The sequence below is a fragment of the Molossus molossus genome, unplaced genomic scaffold (genome assembly GCF_014108415.1).
Source record: "Molossus molossus isolate mMolMol1 unplaced genomic scaffold, mMolMol1.p scaffold_m16_p_11, whole genome shotgun sequence".
NCBI lineage: Eukaryota > Metazoa > Chordata > Mammalia > Chiroptera > Molossidae > Molossus > Molossus molossus.
The window spans coordinates 70,900,278-70,922,314 of record NW_023425346.1 but is presented as its reverse complement, the minus strand read 5'-3'; the positions used below and the strand labels follow the sequence as shown (position 1 = coordinate 70,922,314).

The window sequence follows — 22,037 nt, the reverse complement described above, 5'->3', positions numbered from 1 at the left end:
TTGTGCCCTAGTAGTGGGGTTGTCATTTAGAAGCCTGGGAAGCCACTGTGATGTGGAAACTGACATTTATTCCCATTGCCACCAATCTAAACTCTACTTCCCTCCAGCAGTGGCTGCAACATGAGAACTCCTTCGAAGGTTCTGTTTCTTTCCTGGGATGGCGACTCAGGTCACTGAACAGATTAATCATTTGCTGAGGAAGGGAGGCAGGTCCCAGGTGGGGGGTTGCCGGCAGGAGCCACACACGGCTCTGGTTTGCAACTGAGAGTCTAATGCATTTCAATTCCGTTTTTGATGGATTTCTATTCTACCTCTACCTTCCGAATCAAAAATGTCCTTTGCCAAATAACAATTTCATTTTGCCTTCAGTTCCTCCTGCAAAAATGAAAATAGTATTTGTTTTTAAAATATTGTGAAATCTCAGGGCAACCACATACCTTGGAACTGCTATAGAAATTCATATATCTAGGACATTGAGAGAAACCATAGTAGGAATTATTTTTAAACCCAGTTACCTAACCATTGATTAAAGTTTCTTGAAATGGTCCCTAATTCTTGCTTTTACTGCAGCCTGAAGAATAGAACTATAGATGCCTCTTTGAAAAACTATATATATATATATATATATATATATATATATATATATATATAAATTAAGACTAGAAAGAGCAAAGACAGGATTAAAAATGAGATTAGCTAAGTAAGTAAACATGGCCAAAAACAGTCACTAACACCCTGAAGATAGGCTGTAATATAAAATAAAAGCTTTTCTCTGATGTTTAAGTATTAAAAATAAAGCATTACTGATTAGAGTACACAGGATCAAGTTTAGCAGTAATAAATGATGACCAGCTTCCCAATTTCAGGAGTTAAGCATCAAACTGAGTAGGGAACCTCGGTTTCTGGACAAGAAGCCAACACTGGATTTACCCTCACACCGTAAACTACTAGAATATATACAAAATGTATGAACCAATGGTTTTCAGACATTGAACAACAAACGGCATAGGACAGTGATTCCCCGAGAGACGGGAAATGAATGAGGTGAACTTACAAATGCATCAGTTTAATGCCTGGAAGGTGATGTCCAGACCAAAGCTCAGGGAGGTAGGACCCAGACAGAGCCCAGAGGTCGTCCTGAGTTGAGGGGTCAGAGATCAGACTTCAGGGAGGCCAAGGCACTTAGAGTATCTGGAACACTGTACTAGAGACAGATCTCCAGAGGTCTGGGAAGAGGGTTTGGCACCTCCTGATCTACCTGTGTGTGAAAGGAGAGCTCCCAAGGCCACAACAAGGAAAGTGTAGCCTGAACAGAGAAGTAGCATCTCTCGGTGCGTGGAGACCCACCTGCTAAACCCACATGGGACCACTGCCCACTTATAACTGGAGACCTCACTACTTAATCCAGTCACACATGACTCACGACTCAGCTCAGTGTCCAACAAGTACCCTGCCTCCAGGCACAAGTGTCTGTGCCACCCGTAGGTATCTCCACACTTATACATCCCGGAAGACTTCACCATTGGCCGGAAGGGGAAGGGAGCAGCTCTTGTATCACATTTTGGGGCCAGACAAGGGGACACTGGGATTCCCGGAACCAAGAGCACATGTTACTTGATGCATACGGAGTGGAGATAAAGCCAAGAAACTTGACTGTAGTAAAACTACTGTAGTAGCTGTGATTGTAATTGTTAGTTTTCAAAGAAGAGAATCATTGGCCCTTCTCATAGCCTCCGCTTTTTTGGCTACTGCTGGAAGACCTTGGATCACTTCTGATCTTGGCTTTGTATGGTCCCATAGCAACCATCACAAACCCTGGTTAAATATCTCTGTCTGGATTCACACTGTCTTCTGGAAGGAAAATTCCCTAAATACAAACTTACCAAATCAACACATTTAAACACATCTAACATAGAACAGAACAAAAACAGAAATATAATAACTTTATCACATTTAACCTATCTCATTGTTCCTCAAATTGAATGCTTGTGAGCTTCAAGGAAACTGTAAATATGGAAGATAAAAAACTGAACTTAACCCATTGGCACAAATCTTTTTGGCTCTCTGTCAAAATGTAAGCCCTGCCTTCATTTCTTCCTTGCCTATATCCATATCACCATCTGCTCTGCCATCACTTTTGTCTTCCAATCCCTGTTCTTTCTCGTACTTTCTCATTTTCTTTTCTTTGTTTCTCAGGTTTCTTCTCTATCTTCAACTCTAGCCCCACATCGATACACTCAGCAAATGTGCTCATGAAAATAACCAGCCCTATCACACTGGTGAAGAGCATGGGGTCTAGGGCTCATTAACTTGGATTCAAATTCTGGATCTGCCACTAACTGGCTGTGTGACCTTTTGCAAGTTGCTTAACCTCTCTGTGTCTCAGTTACTTGTAAAAGTGGAACATTAACAGTATGCGCCTTGCAGAGTTGCTGTGAGGATTAAAGAGATACTGTTCCTAAAGCTCTTGGCACATGCCTGGCACATGGTGGACCCTCAATACCTGTGAGCCACTATTATTATTAACAATGTCACCTATTATTTGGGGGTTTTGCTCGGTGAGCTACCAAAGTCATCAATGAAAGGGAATTCTGGTACTTTGTTTTTTTTCTAGAAAGGAAAAAAGAAAGGGCAGGTTCCAGGCTCGTGAATTAAGAGGGAAGACATCCCATGGAGCTATGAAGAGCACTGAGAACTGAAGCTCGGCTTCTTTTCTGTCCTTTCCCTCTGCCCTCCCCAGAACCGCATGGAGAGAACGCGTCTAATGAGGACCATCTCCAGGTCCTCAGGCTCAGAATATGGCCTCACTTCTGGCTGAGCAATGCTGTGCTCAGAATGACTGTTGACCACAATTCAACAGATCCTTCTAAGCCATGCAGCAAAGCATCAGAGCAGAAAAGAATCATGCAAATTATATTTTGTTGTTGTTGTTAGTACTCACCTGAAGATACTTTTCCATTAATTTTTTTTTTTTTTTTTTTTTTTAGATAGAGTAGAAGGGAGGGAGAGGGAGAGAGAGAAAAAAAGAAACATCAATGTGAGAGACTCACATCAGTTGGTTGCCTCCCTCCTGACCCTGTCTAGGGCTGGGGATCAAACCTGCAACCCAGGTACATGCCCTTGACTGGGATTGAACCCAAGACCCTTGGTCCACAGGCTGATGCTGTAACCGCTGAGCCACACAGACCAGGGCATACAAGTCGTTTTTTAACAAGTTGTGGAAACTGTGGAAAAGCTTGTTGCACTGAGGAAGAAATATACTTTACTCACCTGCAGGAGTCTACTTGGCTGATCAGGGCTTGTCCCTTTTGCAGAGCATCAGCTGCGCAGCCTTTAATTTCCCCGTGTAATTCCTCATGCCTCGCTGCCAAGACAGGCAGGCTTAAACCCTCCGACTTAAGGAGCTTAAGGTAAGCTTCGGCTCTTCCAAGTACATCAAATGCCTGCCAAAGAAAGCATACTTTCATTTTCTGCTTTTCTAGTTTAGAATCTACATTGATGTGCACATGAAATACTAGAGATTAAGCCAGCCTGTTTAATTTATTAGTTTAATCAAAACCAAAACCAACAAGTTTAGTCTTGGAAAAGAGCCGTACAGTTTTAAGGCTCCGTTTAGAGAAACTGATCACAGCTTAGTTCAGCGTAGATAAGTGTCAACACCTTATAATTACCAAAATAATTAACACCGAGAGCGCATCTACGCAGCACAGTTATAATCGTATAGAATTTGGAAGGCCAGGTTTATTTTTTGCAAAATCTGAACCAGATACAAATAATGGATGTGATATATTTAAAACAGCATGCAGATTTATAACCGGAATGTCTCTGTAATATTCTTGAAAGAAAATTTCCCCATAAATTGCACTTTCAAACTGAATCACTGCAGGGAAATGGTCAAAAAGTTACTAAGGTGTGTTTGCCCTTGCCTTTGCGAGTGGAAACCTTCTGCCTACTCCATCCACAGACATCCATCTCTCTAGAGAGAATGCTAGAATTTAGATCTGAGGCAGAAATTAAAACCCAGGTAATATTTAGCTTCCAACATACAAATAGACTGTGCACCCCCCCCCCAAAAAAAAAAACACGTATTTTTGCATACCAAGATGTTATCCTGAGAGAAAATTTTTGAATTCTTTGATTGTCTTCTTTTATCAGATCAACAACTAAGCATGTGGGATTAAGTGTATAGAATTAACACAGAGTAATCCTTCTAGTCATCAAGGCTTAGTGGGCATTAAGATGGGGGTACAGGACAAAAAGGCAGTAAAAGGGGACTGTGGTAATATGAGAAAAAGAGAGAGAGAGAGAGAGAGAGAGAGAGAGAGAGAGCGAGCGCATGATGGTCTTCATGGGCTTCCTCACAGCCCATTTCTGACCTGAACCTGGAGAGCAGGAGATGAGCTAGGTAAGTTGAAACAAAGGTGAATAGAACGGAAGTTCTTGCCACGTTGCCCCTTGGCACTGTTGGAAGAAGCCACCATACAGGATGCTCCATACCAGTCTGGAGAACAGTCCTGTCCCAGTAAGCTGGGCAGTGCCACTGTCAGCGGGGCCTTGGAGTCACCCTTCCCAGACTGCTGGGCGGGAAGCCGGTGACCTTGGCAGGGCCTGCCAGGTGGAGCAGCAGGACCCGCAGACGCCTCGTGGGCAACGAGAGCAGAGGGCCTTGTGCGTCGCGAGACCAGAGGAGCAGGCTGGGCTGATGCTCAGGGGACACACTTCAAGCCAAACGTCGGAGAGAGCGCTGTGGGGTTGTATAAAGGCACCCGTGTCCCTGCCCTGGCTGCTTTTTTAAAGAGCGATTTTTAATGGTAGAATTGGAACCAGAAAAAAATTGAATTTAAAGACGTAATCTCCCCAACACTCTCATTTTACATACACATTGACGTTCTGTTCTGCCGCCGATGTCCTCAGTCTCCCGAATCGCACTTTCTGTTTACTTAGCACGTTTACAACAAAACCATAACCATTTATTTAGAAGCTGATAGAACGTAATAAAAATAATAACTACAGTTTAATGTGAACTATGTGTTCCTTCTATACTATTTGTTTCATGATTACTTTTCATCACTCAACGAATATTTTTGAATATCTGCTGACTTTCAACATTGTCCTCAACAGCGCTGGGAGGGAGCAGAAATTATCCCCATTATACACCCAGGAAACGCAGCCCAGAGAGTTAAATAAATGGCACAGACTGATCCTTCTGCTGTGCGGCAGACTGGTGTCCACACTCCATTTGTCTGGCCCTGAGGCCCTGCTCTTAAACCAGCGGCTATGGAAGCACCAGGCAAAGAATTGCCATGGGAGGCGAGGAAAAAGGCATTTCCAAGAAGCCTGTTAATCTTAGGTTTAAAAGGTAGGATTTTTAAACTTACTTCTTATAAATAAGTGTCTACCTTTCCTTCTTAGCGGTGAAAAAAGATACAGAGAAAGGTTGAGTGATGTCTCCTGTGCGCTGTAGGACTCTAAAAGAAAGATAGCTGTATCAAAGTAGCTTCGAACCTGGGGAACTCTTCCTTATCTAATCCATCTTCCCCTGCAGTGGGCCACAGAGCCAAGATGCTGCTATTAGGAAAGATCATTTGAATTACTCTCTTGATCTTTCCGTACACACTGAAACACCACTTGGCAATAACCACTGTTTCTGGGATTTTGTTTTATAGTTTAAATTTGTATTGCTTAGTTTGAATAGAGCGGGGGCTTTTGTTCATCAAGGGTTAGTTTGAAAGTTAGTGCCTAAAGCAAAAATCCATTGGATTCAAAATTATCATGAACTCCCTTAAATCACACTTAAAGTTTAATACATGTGACTAGCGCTTACAGTAATATACATTTAAATTTAGGATTGAGAGCCGCCGAGCTAGACAAAAGGAAGAAATAAAGGGAAAGTCTCTAGGCGGAGGTCAGGGCATTCACTTTTTTCTTCCTTCAAGATAATTCTCAAGTTCCTAGCATGAATGAAAAAGGACAGAGAATTCCAAAGTCTTGCCTGCAAGTTGAACTCTGCTCTGTTTTAATAGTAAGCCATTAATTCATATCATGTTTGTAGCTGTTTTGAGAATTAAGAAAGAAGAAATATGGAAGCAACTAGGGCATGATGGTGCATACGTAGTACGTGCTTAGAAAATATGTGCTGGCTACTACTCTAAATCCTGAGTGATGGCTCACATCTTTGAAAAATCACCAAGAAGAGCACAGCCACCCGCTGCCGGTCACTCATCCCACGAGGGTCTTTCCTCCGTGGCCCCACGTCCCTGGGTCGGGCATTGGCTTCGTCTTCTCAGGAGTTAGATTCTAAAGCCACGTGCACGTTAAATGCATGTGTGATGTGACTCCGCCCATCCCTGAATGTTATCATAGAAGCATTATTTCCTAAGAGCATGGAAACCATTTAAAGGGCTATACAGTCACTGGAAGCAGAAAGTACTATATCAAATGCAAGACAGCCCATAACGTAGAAACAAAACAGCCAAATTATCTCCCGGAGTTCTTTTTCTCAGAAAGAGCAGAGCGTAGAGTGTTAGGAAAGCATTTACTTATGAATTGCTCTGTGTGTCACACTTAATGGAACAACGGCAGTCGAACGGAGGTGAGTGACTCCCTTCCTTCTTTAGCTTAACAAATATATTCCCAAAATACCTACTATAGGTAAAAGAGGCCGGATGGTGTAAGAGAGCATAATCCTAACCTAATTCCTAAAGTGAACCCAGTGAGAAGAATCCTAACCCAACCCTAATCCTGACCTAACCCTAATGGGAATAATCTGTAAACACAGAGGTAGTTAAGTTTCTTAATTTTAAGAGGAGGTCTCTTTCAAGAAAGTTATACTGTCAGTGATTGTCATATGCAAAGCTCATTTCTCTTGTTCCCATGTAGAATTTGATGAGGGATCCAGATGCCAGTTCCAGAAAGGATCTAAGTATCACTTCTCTCACCTACCTCCGAAGTAGGACTGGGTGCTTTTCTGTTTGCCGTATCCATGAGGAAATGACAGACCGGGTCCGGGCGGAAAGAATCTCTTTATTACTCAGACAGTACAGAACAGCTTATTCCTGGTAAGAACACCGTGACCCCCACATAAACTCCTTTACAATTAATGTTTCACCTTTAGTTTCTCTCTTCACATCCCTCCCCCTTTTCTTCAAGCTTTGCATGTGATGGTCAAATAGAGGTTTTAGGACTGGTAGGGGGCGGGGAGGGGGGTATAAGCACGAGTATAGTTTCGCCCTTTAGGGTCCAGCTCTTCTTGACTATTTTATATGGTACCACTCAGTTCTTAGGCAGACAGGGAGGAGATGAGCAAGTCCCTTTTGGCTCTGGTTTGGAAAAGGCGAAGGAGTTGCTTAGTTTCTATTCTTGAAGATGCTAATAAAGATCTTTCCTTTTTCTCTTGTTAAGTATGAGACCCAAAGCACACTGCCCCAAAGAAAATAGAGCTGGCATCAGGACATGGCACATGGATTCTTTTTTTTTTTTAATCCTCATCCGAGGACATTTTTCCATTTTTTGTACAGACAGAGTGGGAGGGAGAGAGAGGAAGAGAAAGAAAGGGAAACATCGACGTGAAAGGGACACATCGAGTGGCTGCCACCCGCACGACCAACCAGGGCCGGGGACAAACTGCAACCGAGGTACATGCCCTTAGCTGGAACCGAACCCGGGTCTCTCCGGACCGCAGGCGGACGCTCTAACCGCTGAGCCAAACCGGCCAGGGCAACACATGGATTCTTTTTAAAAATATCTATGAGATTAATAAATTAAGCAAAAACCACAAGTCATTTAGCACAATTCTTAGACCATGCTGTTTCACAAAGATGTTTAATAAGTCATAGTGTTTGCTTCTTGACTAATTTGAAGAGACTCAATATAAAACCAAACACACACACAAACCAAAACACTGCAGAACCTTGACATTCTCTTTCCATGAGTCCAAGGGCCAGAGAACAAGTTCGGTTTGAACCTTGATAATTACCAAAGATACAAACTCCACTTAGTTTTTAATTAAAGCACTGCATTCCACTGTCTGCAAGATTCAGATTTCTTCTGAGCTTGGTTTTTATAGAGACAGAAAGTTTCAGTGTTTTTCCTCAAGCTCACCTGGGGTAACTTCTGACAGCTCCCAATAGGGCAAATTGTTAATTCACATCCTGTCCCAACCTACCCAGGCGTTTAAACACCATGAAGGTCAAGGGCAAGGGGGGGGGGTACGATTTTCAACCTCCCATTTATTCTACCTCCTACTGGTGCTCCAGCTTCTTAATTGCCTCTCCAAGGTTGTTGCTGCAGGGCCCAAGAATTCCTTCTGTGTTCTCAGTGTAGCACATTGGACAGGGAGTGATAATGACAGATGTTTAGCATCATGAGTACCTAAAGCAGCTTTTGGCCTCACAATCTACAAAGCTGAAGAAAACATCAGAAGAGGGTGTCTGGGATTGAAAGTAGCATGTCCCTGAAGCATTTCATCAATAAGGACTCTAAGAAGTTTATCTATTGACCACCTCTTACTTTCTCTGAGATAAATCCATCTTAAAATGGATAAATTCAACCCATATGTAGAACTTTTGATGGCCAATCACTATTTATAATTTCTGAATTTTTTTATCTAAATTGACCTAAATGGTTTTAGGATGATCTTGGAAATATTAACATGGGAAAATGTCTATTTACAATGTGCAAAGCATGTTTTTTCATTTATTCAACAAATATTTATAGGAATCTATGGGGCGTATACTCTGCTATGTGCTGGGGATATGACAATGAACAAAAGCATTTAAGTTATGTTACAGTTGCTAGTGCAGTAGTAAATACATACATAATGACAAAATAACAGCTAGCACTTAGTGGGTGCTTACCTGTTCTCTGCAATAGTCCTGTATTAATTCATTTAGACAGCACACTGACTCTGTGAAGTACATATAATTATTATTTCTATTTTACAGATGAAAAAGCCAGATGCACAGGCACGTTAAGTAACTGCCCAAGGTCATAGAGCTAATAAATGTCTGAGTCCAGATTCATACCCAGGTAGCCTGGCTCCAAAATCCACTTTATTCTTTCAGAAAAGCATCATACTAGCAAACATTTCTAAATTTTCACTTACTAGTCCATAATTCCATTTACTTATACTCCAACTCTACCCTGAAAAGATTCTGTACATGCATCACCAATTATAAAAATTTTATTACTGACTGATATTCCCTGAAGTAGATAAGGATGGATAGACTTATTTTAGAAAAGAGAAAACTAAATTGATTTGTTATATAGTCATGCATTCAACAAAATTTTGAACACTAAGCGGCATACAGAAATGATTACGACAATCTCTTTGTAAAGGGCACAGAGAGATGCTGAGGGAATAATAAGAAATAAGCAATTGATGCTGCATAGAGACTTCTCCAAGGAAGTGCTTTGTGTGATGGTAAGTCTCCTTACACAACTCTACTCTCCTTTTCAGACGTGACACAGAGCTTACGCTTGGAATCTGAGTTGCTACTGTATTGATTAAGCCCTCTTTTTTCAAAATGATCTCATCCCAGTTACCTTGGATCAATATAATCTCTTATGACCAAGGTAATGCACTTGGCCTTGACACCTCTCAGTTTCTACTACTTCATTTTTCTCAATCATTCAAATAATTAGTGAGCATCTACTACCTCTAAGGCACTGCTCTAGGTGTTCTGGTGAAAACAAAGCAAAATGGATGTGTTTCTTACCCTTGCAGAATTTTAATGTAAACAGAGGAAAATAAATCTACCTAAAATACCTGTAATACCAGGGAGAAACGTGTGCATGGAAGGGAAACCAATTAATACACTCAAGGCTTAGAAGTGAATTGATAGCTTTATTGTGAAATATACCCATGAGTGAATGAATAAGATTGAGTGTCATCCCTGGCTGGTGGCCTCAGTTGGTTGGAGCATCATCCGTACACCAAAAGGTGGAGGGTTCTGTTCCCAGTTAGGGCACATACCTAGTTTGCAATTTCAACCCCCAGTCAAGGTGTGTACGGGGGGCAACCAATCCGTGTTTCTCTCTTACACCTCTCTCTCTCTCTCCCCCTTCCTCTCTCTAAAATCAATTAAAAATTGAATTAAATTTTAAAAACTTGAGTGTCTTGATTATAAGACTATTAAATGTGAACTGAGTGGTGGGCTCTCATGAGAAATGTAAGATGTTAAAGTGTTCCTTGATTTTGGTAACTGTTTCTATTATATATAAATAATTTTATGCTAGTAGTTTAGCCATATTTATCAAATATTTGCTGTAGTTTTAAAAAAAAACTGTGCTCTAAAAAAAAAGTGTTCCTGAGCTCTAAAACAAAGGTTGGTAAACCAGGGAGTCTAAGAAGGAGAGTGAATTAAGACATCACCTGCTTCTACATGAGGAGGTTTGCCTCATTTCGACCTTTGTCACATTCTTACTATCTCTGCCTGTTTAAGCACATGGTCAGCATAAGACAAACTTCTTAGCATGCTAGTCAAGGCCATTCCTGGCTGACCCCTGTCTGCTTCTACCATGTTGGCCTCCCATCACTTTGGGTTTACACTCCATACTCTTGGCAAAATGAATTACTGGGGTTTCCCAAAAGATGACATGACTTCGTAGCATCCTCCCTTCCCCAATCCTTTCTTGCCCCAGCCTTCCAAATGTAATTCAATGGGCACCTCCTTGACACTTTTTACCCTGGGCCAGGTAAGGCTCTCATCTCTGTTCCCTAACGTCTGGACTTCCTCCTCCCGGCTCTTCCCACAGTGCACAGCACTTCTGTTCCCTCGCCTCTCCTCTAACCAGACCCAGAGGTCCTGAAGGCGAAGACTGTGTCTTTGGTTACTTTAGCTCAAGCACTCATATGATGCACAACAACAACTGGTACACAACACATTAGCCGAATGCAAATTGAAAGAGGGAGGGAGCAAAAGCAAGTTGCTTTAAATTTTTTTCTAAGAGAAAGGGAAGTTGTTCTGAACATGAGAATCTGAGACAGGCTGCTTAGGAATTACGAAACTAGTGCCAACTTAATTTCTTGAATTAATTAATATTACCTCAAATTCCTTCTGGAGAATATTTTTAGGTCTTCTATTTAGACAGATTGCTTCTTTCAATCTATACAACAACTGGACCATTTTAATGAATGGTTTCCCACAGGTGGGCTAAAATGTATCTCTTTTGAAAAAGGTAGAATAGCATATACCTCAATGAAAAAAATGCATCAAAATCCATGCTTAACTATTTTGCTTTCATCTGTAACAATAATGCAGGCATTACTGTTTTGTATCACTATAAATATCTTGAAAAGGTAACATCATTTTTTTAAAAAAGACATGAACGCTTCAGCAGTGATTGCAGAAGCAGTAGAAACCGTGGCCACAACTGTCACTTCACCTTTGCTTTTAGGCTGACCACCCATGACTAGACCATGTAGATTGGGCCTCTCTCCTCTGCTTATTTCCCCAATGAAATCATGTGCTTGGGAACGGAAAGCATGGGATCTAAAACTTTATGGCTAATCAGCCATGTTTTACAGCTTTAGGTTCAATCATCGTTGTCATATAAACACAGACTCACAGTGTTCTGCTCTTGAAACCTATTTTGGGTATTTATCTCTGTCTGATTCAAACCACATTCCCTAAATAATGATAAATATAATTTAGGTAATCAACACATATTAACCAGAGCTTCCTTTTTGTGAACATGTCAGAAATATAATAAATAATATATAATCAGGAAAGATAAAAATATGGGGGGATCACGATGAATTGCTATCATAGGTGCTATGTTCATATTTCATGCCACGTCTCCATAACTCTTAGCAACATCTAGTAATCAGAGAAACTCTTCTCCAATCGTCTATCATCCAATGTTGGCCACCAACCTCTACTTTTATTTATTGCTAAGTGATTTAGCAACAAGTTCAGCAAATACAGTAGATAACTAAAATGGTAAGAAAGTATCTCGGGTTCTTGCTTTATGTGGCCAATTTCCACCTGAGTCCAGTGGCTGGCTTATGGAAAGCATGATTAGCAATATTCCCAAGATCCTGTGTGTGAACACTGCCACCTATTGCTCACTCCACGTACACCTCAAGCCAAAGGCTGTAGACACTGGGCAAGAAACAGACTTGATTTTGATTCTTGGGTAGTGATCAACGCCTAGCAGGATTAAGAAGTCAAAGGCAGCCTTGGCCGGTTTAGCTCAGTGGTTAGAACATCAGCCCGTGGACTGGAGAGTCAAGGGTTCGGTTCCCGCTAAGGGCATGTACCTCAGTTGCAGTGTGTCCCCAGCCCCGGTTGGGGTCCTGTGGGTGGCAACCAGTCTATGTCTCTCTCACATCAATGTTTCTCTCTCTCTTCCTCCCTCTTTCCCTCCCACTCTATCTGAAGACACATACAAAAATGTCTTCAGGTGAGGATAAAAAAAAAAAAGAAGTCAAAGGCAGTGAGTGGGCACTGTGGTCAATGTGGACAATTAGTGATAATTATATTTTATGGAGTTTCACAAATTGGAAATATATTAGCTTATAGATTTTTTAAATGAGTGTTACACCAAAAATTAGATCAAGTAGTGAGAATTTTGTAGAATTTGGAGATTCCACAATATAAATAAAAAATAAAAATACCATTTACGCAAGTCTTGACGAGTTTCTTTCTTTAATTTAAATGGCTTTACCCACTACATTACTTCATTTATTGCTTCTTAATTATGTAGTAAATAATTGATTTTAATTGTCATAATTAAACATCCTCTTTCCAAACTCCAGCTTCTGTTTTGGTTGAGATATAAGTGCCCATCATCTTTCACATTGAATTATTAGATATGAAGCTGGAAATTATTTCCTTGATGCTTAGAAAAGGGAGAAAGAATTCTACACCCTTCTAAGGGCACTTGACTAGAGGGAATGCTATAGTATACATACCTCCCAACCAAATTAATAATTTGAATGCTGTGGCATTCAAATGATGAAACAAGGAAGCTAAAAATCAAGTCTTTAGGGTTAAGAAAAAGGAATTTCAGTATCTGACCTGAATTAGTATTTGAGTTTGAGAAAGTAACCACTTTGTTTTTCATTTTTAAAAGTTACTAATTGCAAAAAATATCATTCTTTCTCTCTGAAGCCCAGGAATAATATTAGGGGTGGGAGGAATCTCCCTGGCAAGGTGCCGAATAATAAGAGCAGACAAAGCAGAGAGTGAGGATAAAAGAGAGAGAGAGAAAACACCTCTGCATTTTGCAAGACTGGAAACTACTGCTTTGAACTAGAAGCACTGTTTTACTGTAGCAACAGGTTAACTGTTTTCTTTGGAAACAGCATGAATTAACTGGCAGAAGAGCCACTCGTTTGTAGAATTAAGAAATGTCTTCCTCAGAAACAGGGCTGCTGACGAGAAGCGCAGCCCCTACCCTCTGCGTGGCTCGGTGGCTCCAGTTATATGCTGTCTGCTTCCTCTCTTACAACAGACAAATCCCAAGCAACAAATAATTTGGCCACATCTCTTTAACATTTTTATACTGAAACTCTAGCACCTCAATTTTGGAATTTTATTATCCATCCTTTTCAAAATGTTTCCTATTAGTAAAGAAGTTCAAAATTAAGTAACTACATTGATATATACCAGGATATTGTATGCAGAGTATTAATGTCATGACTTTAAGTCACACTGTGCCTGGCTTCTAGGGGCTTCCCATTCATTTCCTGCCACACTGTCCAGTTTTTAAAACATCAGTAATATTTACGGTATTAAAGAACTGCAATAAGGCAGTTTGAAGGGTGTATTCAATTAGGACTAGCAGGAAAACTTTTCAAATAAGGTCACCAGCCTCCGATATGCAGTCCTACTAAAGTGATGGGAGCAAGCGGACATCACCGTGTGGCCGGAGCCACCCACTAGCTGGTATTAAATGAACCAACCAGAAGGAGCAGAGCACTTCTCCAACTCAAGAAGACATGGAGTCCGGCCAGTGTGGCTCAGTGTTTGAGTGCTGACCCGTGCACCAAGAGGTTGCCCGTTCAATTCCCAGTCAGGACACCTGCCCATGTTGTGGGCCTGGTCCCCAGTGGAGGCATGCTGGAGGCGGCCAATCGATGTTCTCTCTCATCGATATTTCTCTCTCTCTCTCTCCCTTTCCCTCCTCTCTCTGTAAAATCAATAAAGGGGAAAAATTTTTGAAAAAAAAAAAAGGCCTGGAGACGTAAGCTTTCTCTTTGGCTGACTTGAAAAGGTAAGACCTAGGCAGGAAAATCAGGTCAAGGTACTGTTTCTAGCCTTGTGGTTTGCAGGCAGAAGGCAAAAGACCTTTGGGTAAAAGTTTCAAGGTTTTTTTTCAATCTTAGCATATTTTATAATAATTCTCTTCCTCCATGAGAAACTCTACAGTAGTGGGCACAATGATCACCCCCCTCCCCCAACACACACACACACACACACACACACACACATCAATGACAGCTCTAAAATAAAGTCCTTATGGGGGATTTTTTAAAGTGACCTTTTACATGTCAAAGAATTGAGCCCCTTAGTTTTGAGAATCAAATAATGGCCATGATAGGAATATAACTTAAAAGTTCTTCTTTGTTGCCATCAGTTTGGAAACTCATCACGAAATCTCAGTGATGTGCTGCAGCCTGTCGAAGCAATGGTTCTCTCACCCTGTTTACCTAAACTTCCCAACTTGTCCTCACACTGACCTTATTGGCGCTGTTAAAAAAAGCATTTGCCTTTTTTAACCAGGTTTTCCTCTCCACGATGAGCTGACCAAATTCTTCCTGCAGCCGGTTCAGCTTCTGGTTCGAGAGCTGCAGGTGCTCCTTCTGCACATGGTCCCTGGACAGCAGAATCTCCAGCGCTTCGCTCTTCAGCTTCTCAACGGCCGCGTTCCATCCCTAGGAGAGATGGCTCTCTTCAGTTTACTCCACACACCCCGCCTTCTCTAATCTCTGGTAAGAGGCAGAGGACATTTAGATGTGTTGAACATATCACACACCTGTCATTATATTTTCAAATCATGAAGGAGTAAATGCTACATTCCAGGTATGAGTACCAACACGTAGATTAGAGAGAGAGAGAGAGAGAGTGAGAGAGAGAGAGAGAGAGAACACAGAAAAGAGGCTAATAGGGGAGAGGAGATGATAGTAGAAAGGGGCAGGGCAGTGGGATGTGTGACTGATGGATGGGGTGTCTGGCTGCCCTTAACACAGGTCACTTCCATTCCCGTTGACATTACCTGAAAACATGCCAAAATGGAGTCAACCGCATTTCTCAGTTTCTAACTCAGTTTGACCTACTTTTACTCATTCAAGTACAAGAAAGTCTCTTTCCCACAGTTCAGTCGCACTGCCAACGTGGGCAACTGTGTACCAGAAAGGAAGGGAAATCTCACTGTTATGGCGGGTGTGTTTGCATCTGCCTATGCGTAGAACTGAAGTTCATAGCTGTTAGCCTCCACAAAATTAATTGTTGTAATTGTATTCTCTCCTTCCTGGCCTGTTTCACCTCTCAATGCTTCACTCTTAATGACATGCAAACATTTCTGAAAAAGAAAAGAGACAGCCTTTTACTTTCTGCTGCTTAAGGATGAAAAACAGTAGGGAGAGAAGAAAGAAAATACAAGTTGGTGTCAACCAAACACATTTATGCTCCATTTATTTGAAGGGAAATTCAAATTTCTTGCAAAAAAACTGAAGCCAGATTCAATCCCATCAGTGCACTTTCTGGCTTCCACCTTAGCTGAGATTGAGTGCTAAACATAGGTTGTTTGTAAAGCATCAGAAATTTAGCACCAAATTTCAAAAATTGCAATCTGACTTCATCTTGGCTTGTTCCCTACTGCAAAATGCCATATTATTAAGTTAAATTTGTTATATTATATTGGATAAAACAAGTATAATTTTACTGCAATTTACCACTATTATTTCCATTCATTCATTTAATAAGACATACTAAATACTATGTACCCAGCACTACGCTACAATAGATGTCTTGGGTAATATAAATAAAGAATAAAATGTAGCTCTTTCCTTTAATAATAAATACATAAGCTGCTATTTTATATAATTTTCATATATACTTACATTATTAAGTATATTAAATATATGCTGGTCCTATAAACACAGACACTCTAGTAATATTTAAATAATAATTAGTGGGTGTTGAAGGTAGAAAGAGTAGATATTATTTTATGGACTCCATAGAACCTGTTCTAGTATTTGTGCAAGAGAATATTTTGATCTATGGATACAAGAGTAAAGACAGCAGATTAGGGGATTGTCATTTTTTTAGCACCTGTTATAAACCTGTGGCTTGTAAGTATAAACCTCACCAACTTAGGTTAGATGTTATTATTGTTCCAGTATTTACATAGGCTCAGAAGACTGTATTGCTCAAGGTTACATTTACAACAAGTGACAGAATCAGGACTAGTTCACAGGTGTGTGGATAATGCTACATTCCAGGTAAGTGAGGACAGAAACTCCGAATCTGCAAACTTCTCAGTGAGTGCACAAGCAATACGCTTAGGCATGAACAGGGGCCATGTGAGTTCTCAAGATCCTTCGTCATTTAGAGTTACTTTGTCCCCACTTAAGGACAGCTCGTATGTGCCATGACATTCTTTCATAAAGCACTGCAAATATCCTCCCCACTTTAAACCATTTCCTTAACTTCCTGGGAAAGAGCAAATACTTTCCAGGCAGTGAGCACACTTCTGGCACACATAATAGGCACTCAATAAATGTTCGTTAGTCCTACTTGTCTTCTCATCAGTTTTATTATAATTCACGAGTACCCCGACATTCCTTCTCTATTTATGGGTATTCTCGTTTTGCAAGTTGTAAAATAACAACAGTGGGAAGAGTCGCCAAATGGTATTGATTAGTGCTGTATATTAATCAGTATCAGGGAAAATATATATATAAAGCAGGCTTCTTTACTGCAGTATTTCTCAGAATCTTTAATATGATCATATCTGTATCATGTGCACTGAAACTCCCAGAGGGAAACATGGTGTGAAATATTTTGAACACACTTTTTTGACCAGGAAATAGGAAATCATTTCTTTGTTAATCACCCCGGGAAAACAAAGCTCCAGTTGGAACACGTTGGAAAGCACTGTTCTTGTGGCAAAGAGTAGCTGACTCACCTTGGCGTTCACCTGCTGTTACAAGCCTGTTTCTTCCTCTTCTGTTTGGTCCCTGTTCCTCTAGCTCCTCGTCATTCCATTTCCTCTCTTTTGTGCCTAATCTTTCCTTTCCTGTCTGTTCAGATTTGTGGGGCATTAATCCTCAGTGAACTCAAGTGAAGAGGTGCTTAACATGCGATGACAGAATAAAACAGGTCATTCTTTCAAAACATTGGACATTGACCAGCACCTTCCGTGCTTACCAGAGAACCACCACCTAGGAAATTCAGAGAACCTGGGGGACGCCTGGGAAGCACGGGGGAAGGTGGGGACGAGATTCGGATATGGAGAAATGGCTCTGCTTGGACCACACTCAGCTCTGGGGCAGCGATTTTCAACCTTTTCCATCTCATGGCACACATAAACTCACTACTAAAATTCTGCAGCACACCCAAAAATATGTTAATATTATTTTTATTGACTTATTTTTTTGCTGCTCTGACAAAAAAAAAAAAAAAGTATAATTTTGATTCATTTACATCGGATGGCTATTGTTGTGTTGGCTGTTGTCATTTTTTTATTTGGCAATCTAAGGGCACAGAGGTCGGTGCACCTGACTAAATAACCAGATTTTGCAGTTTTAAACACTCTTGCAGCACACGATTTTAAATAGCTGCTCTAGGGCATTGTCTTAACTGTTTGCAGAACAGCAAGGGTTGATTTTTCTTTCTATATGCCAGCACCATGCTAAATGATTTCACAAGTATTATCGCATTTAAACGTCACCACACCCCCTTCAAGGTGGGACCTATTATTATCTCCATTTTAAAGATGGGGTGGCTGAGGCTTGGGGGGAACTTGCTCAAGGTCTCAATAACAGTCAGTGAAAAAGTCACAATTCAGACTCAGGTGGTTTGACCCTAGCACCTGCTCTGTCAACCAGTATCTTAGCCTTAGCTTTTTAAAACCACAGAAAGAGTAAACATATTAGCTTGGAATTGTAGAGGTGAAACTTCCATAAGGCCTGTATAAGGCCATGAAAATGATGAAAGTTTTATAGGACCCTGAGATCTTCTGATTGGAAATCAGAAATAATTGTTTCTGGATAAAGACAATGCTATTGTAGATATAACTGAGAATTTATAGCTCAGATTCAAGCCTAATTTTGCTTAGAAACTGTACCACAATAATAAAGCTCTTTTCTATGAATAAGAGAAATACCTGTTTTCTAACAGTGTTCATAACCCTGCCTTTAGTATGCATTTTGCAGACAGCATGAAAGAGAGACTTCTGGAGTACAGCCAATTCTGTTAAAGCCTACTTTAACCTTCTGCTTCACATTGTGTTATAAAAAGTGGGCTATGACCTTCCAAGAAAACTGTAAAGGACCATTTTCTGCTTCTTATCTTTTCTTATTCTCCATCTCCAGTCTTAATTACATTTTTCCATGAACTCTGTGGGTATTAAATGAAGCTAAGTCTATTCAATATTGCGATTCAATCTTCTAAGAAAAATTGGTTCTGTTTTCTTTGGGCAATCTATAGGCCGTTTCTGATGCATTTCTATACCATTTTGATGATGTTTCTCTAGTCACTTTTCTTAAGGGACACTTCCACTATTTTGTTTTTTAAGGTCAAACTTTCCAGAATCATCTGAATCCATCAAACTATTTTAAAGTTGTCAATTTCGTTGTTGTCAAGGCTGGAGGAACCCAACGGTGATAATCTTGGTCCGTTTTCTCTAAGCCGTTGCTTCCTGCCTGCTAAGTGTTAAACCTCTGGCCAAGTTTCAGTCACTTTGCAATAAAATATTTCCAATACTTGTCCCCAGCAGCAGAAAGCCAATGCCTGCCATTTCCTTGGCTTTTCAGTTTGACAGGGATACACGCATATCTCTGACCCAATAAAGACGTGTGGCACTGTGTGTTCCTGGGCCCGGGGTGTCTCCACGGGTCACTCCATTATTTTCCTTTTTCACTCACAGTAGTAACCCTTTTAAACTGCACATTTCAGTATTCCATTTGCTGAGAAAATTGAGCCTCTCTTGGATCCCTTGATTGAAAGGGCACTTTTAAGAGGATTAGTGCTGATAGACAAGAAGGTGAAAATTATTTCTTCTTTTCTCTTTTTTTTTTTTTTTTTTTTTTAACAGTCTCAGGTTAGTTCTTCAAATGAAGTTATGAATTTATGGATTGGCATAAAAAATATCCAGCAAGTAGACTCAAAAAGTAAAAATATTAGCGACGCCATTAGAAAAGAAACAATAGAATGGCAATATGTTTAGTAAACTTTTGTTTGTTTGTTTTCACATGAGAACTTCTCTGCAGAACACCATGTGGTAAATTATTTCCATTACAAACTTGACTTTAGAATGTAATTTTTAAGTGGGAGAAGATGAACAAGAAGCAATAGAGAACATATTTGTAAACTACTAAGAAAATTTCCGTTGTGACGAATACTGGCCAACATCACATCTGGCAGAAGCGTGTGTCGAGCTCGGGGCATTTCCTGTCGCTGGGCGGGGCCCCTGGCCACCCCATTAGATACAGCCCATTTCCCATTCACTCTCCAAGGCTACAGTCCCATTTGGTTCAGCACCCAGAATTAACTCACCTAGAATTTTACATGATTGCCTTAACAGATGGTACAAACAAAATAAACCTGGCAATTTTCATCAAAGAACAATTGAAAGTGTGTTTTGAGCAAGAATTCTTTTAGAAGAAATGTTTATGCTTTTGAGGAGTGGCAGCGAGCCCTTGAAAAGCTGAAACTGATTATGTTGAGTTGGATTGCAAACGAGCGATCCACAGTTTCCTCCGGTGCTCCCTTTCCTGGACATTTCTACCTTGACTTCCACAAAACAAGGCCATACAGGAGACATGGGTCTCATGCCACTCTGGTGAGGGCAGAGATCAGCGCCCACAGGCCACACGAACTTAGCCCTCAGTGGGCTGCATTTCGCAAAGGCACAGACCGCAAGCAGGAAGAACTGTGAGATTGCGTGTCATCTTGAGACAAAAAGAAGCGTGGTATGTCACCTCCCGGCCATGAGGCAGAGCATCATAGCTTCAAATCCAGGAGAGCTGTGGGCCAGAGCAGAGGACGGCAGCCAGAAGTGCACTTTACATTGCAAACTTCCCTAAGTGGTCTCAAGCAGGGCATTTTGCTTTTCTGAGCCTCACCTCCCTGCAGCCACCAGCAGGCTTCTGCTTCTAGTGAATCACCTACCAACTCAATGATGAATTGGCTGTACTTCAAACTCCTGGATCTCAGGGTCCACAAAACTTTGGGTTTTTAGCTATATTTTTCATAAATTAACCCCATCAGAGTTGGGACTGACAGTCTGCAATAGAAGTGAAAGAAATCACCAAAGTAATTTCGGAGTAATAGTTGCTCTTTTGTTTCTCAGTCCATTCAACTATTCCTAAAGCTGGTGGATGGGGTGGGGGTGCAGCTTGCTAATTTGTTGTTTCCCTTCCTTTGTTCTGTGCTTGGCCACTTCAGAGGAACAAAGCAGGGGGGCTTGCTGCTAATACTGAAGCAAATGGGTATGTGGCAAAATCAATTTTTAAAATCATAACAGATTGCACTCATAAACAAATCTTTAAAATGATTGGAACAACAATATATTTACGTTTTCACCCGAACATAGATTTTAGATAAAACTTTAGATGGGAGAAATTTTCTCAAGATTTGTATTTCCAAAATGCAGCATTCATTTCTGATAAAAATGCTCAGCAATGCAGGAGTAGAGGGATCATATCTTGACATAATAAAAGCCATATATGAAAGACCTACAGCCAACATCATACTCAATGGGCAGAAACTAAAAGCATTTCCCTTAAGAACAGGAACAAGACAGGGATGCCCACTTTCGCCACTCTTATTTAACATAGTACTAGAAGTCTTAGCCACAATAATCAAACAGGAAGAAAAAATAAAAGGGATCCAAATTAGAAAGGAGGAAGAGAAACTGTCATTATTTGCAGATGACATGATATTATACATAGAAAACCCTAAAGACTCCATCAAAAATTTACTAGACTTAATAAATGAATTTGGCAAAGTAGCAGGATACAAAATTAATGTCAAGAAATTGATGGCATCCTTACACCAATGATGAACTCACAGAAAGAGAAACTGAAAAAACAATCTCATTTACCATCACAGCAAAAAAATTAAGATACCTAAGAATGAACTTAACCAAAGAAATAAAGGACCTATTTGCAGAAAACTACAGGACATTGAAAAAAGAAATAGAGAAAGATGTAAAAAAGTGGAAGCACATACCTTGTTCATGGATTGGAAGAATTAACATCATTAAAATGTCCATACTACCCAAAGCAATCTATAGATTCAATGCAATACCCATCAAAATACCAACGACATATTTCACAAAACTAGAACAAGTACTTCAAAAGTTCATATGGAACCAAAAAAGACCTCAAATAGCCACAGCAATCTTGAAAAAGAAGGACAAAGTAGGTGGGATCACAATACCAGATATCAGGTTATACTACAAAGCTACTGTAACCAAAACAGCCTGGTACTAGTACAAGAAGAAGCACATGGACCAGTGGAACAGAACAGAGAACCCACAAATGGACCCAAGACATTATGCTCAATTAATATTTGACAAAGGAGGCAAGAGCATACAGTGGAGTAAAGACAGCCTCTTTAATAAATGGTTTTGGGAAATTGGACAGCTATGTGCAAAACAATGAAACTAGACCATCAACTTACACCATACACAAAAATAAACTCAAAATGGATAAAAGACTTAAATGTGACCCGTGAATCCATAAAAATCCTAGAAGAAAATGTAGGCAACAAAATTTCAGACATCATACGCAGCAGAATTTTCACTGATACATCACTTAAGGCAACAGAAACAAAAGAAAAAATGAACACATGCGACTACAT

General features: G+C 40.4%; 1 protein-coding gene across 1 annotated transcript in view; it reads right to left on the bottom strand.

Moving 5' to 3' along the window:
* Positions 1 to 22,037, bottom strand: part of CCDC141 (coiled-coil domain containing 141) — a 192,770-nt gene that overhangs the window by 60,223 nt on the left and 110,510 nt on the right. The window contains exons 8-9 of the mRNA XM_036254760.1: positions 14,687 to 14,881; positions 3,271 to 3,443 (exon numbers count right to left, since the gene is read on the bottom strand). Of these exons, the coding sequence (XP_036110653.1) occupies positions 3,271 to 3,443; positions 14,687 to 14,881 (368 nt within the window). The remainder of the gene's footprint in view (positions 1 to 3,270; positions 3,444 to 14,686; positions 14,882 to 22,037) is intronic.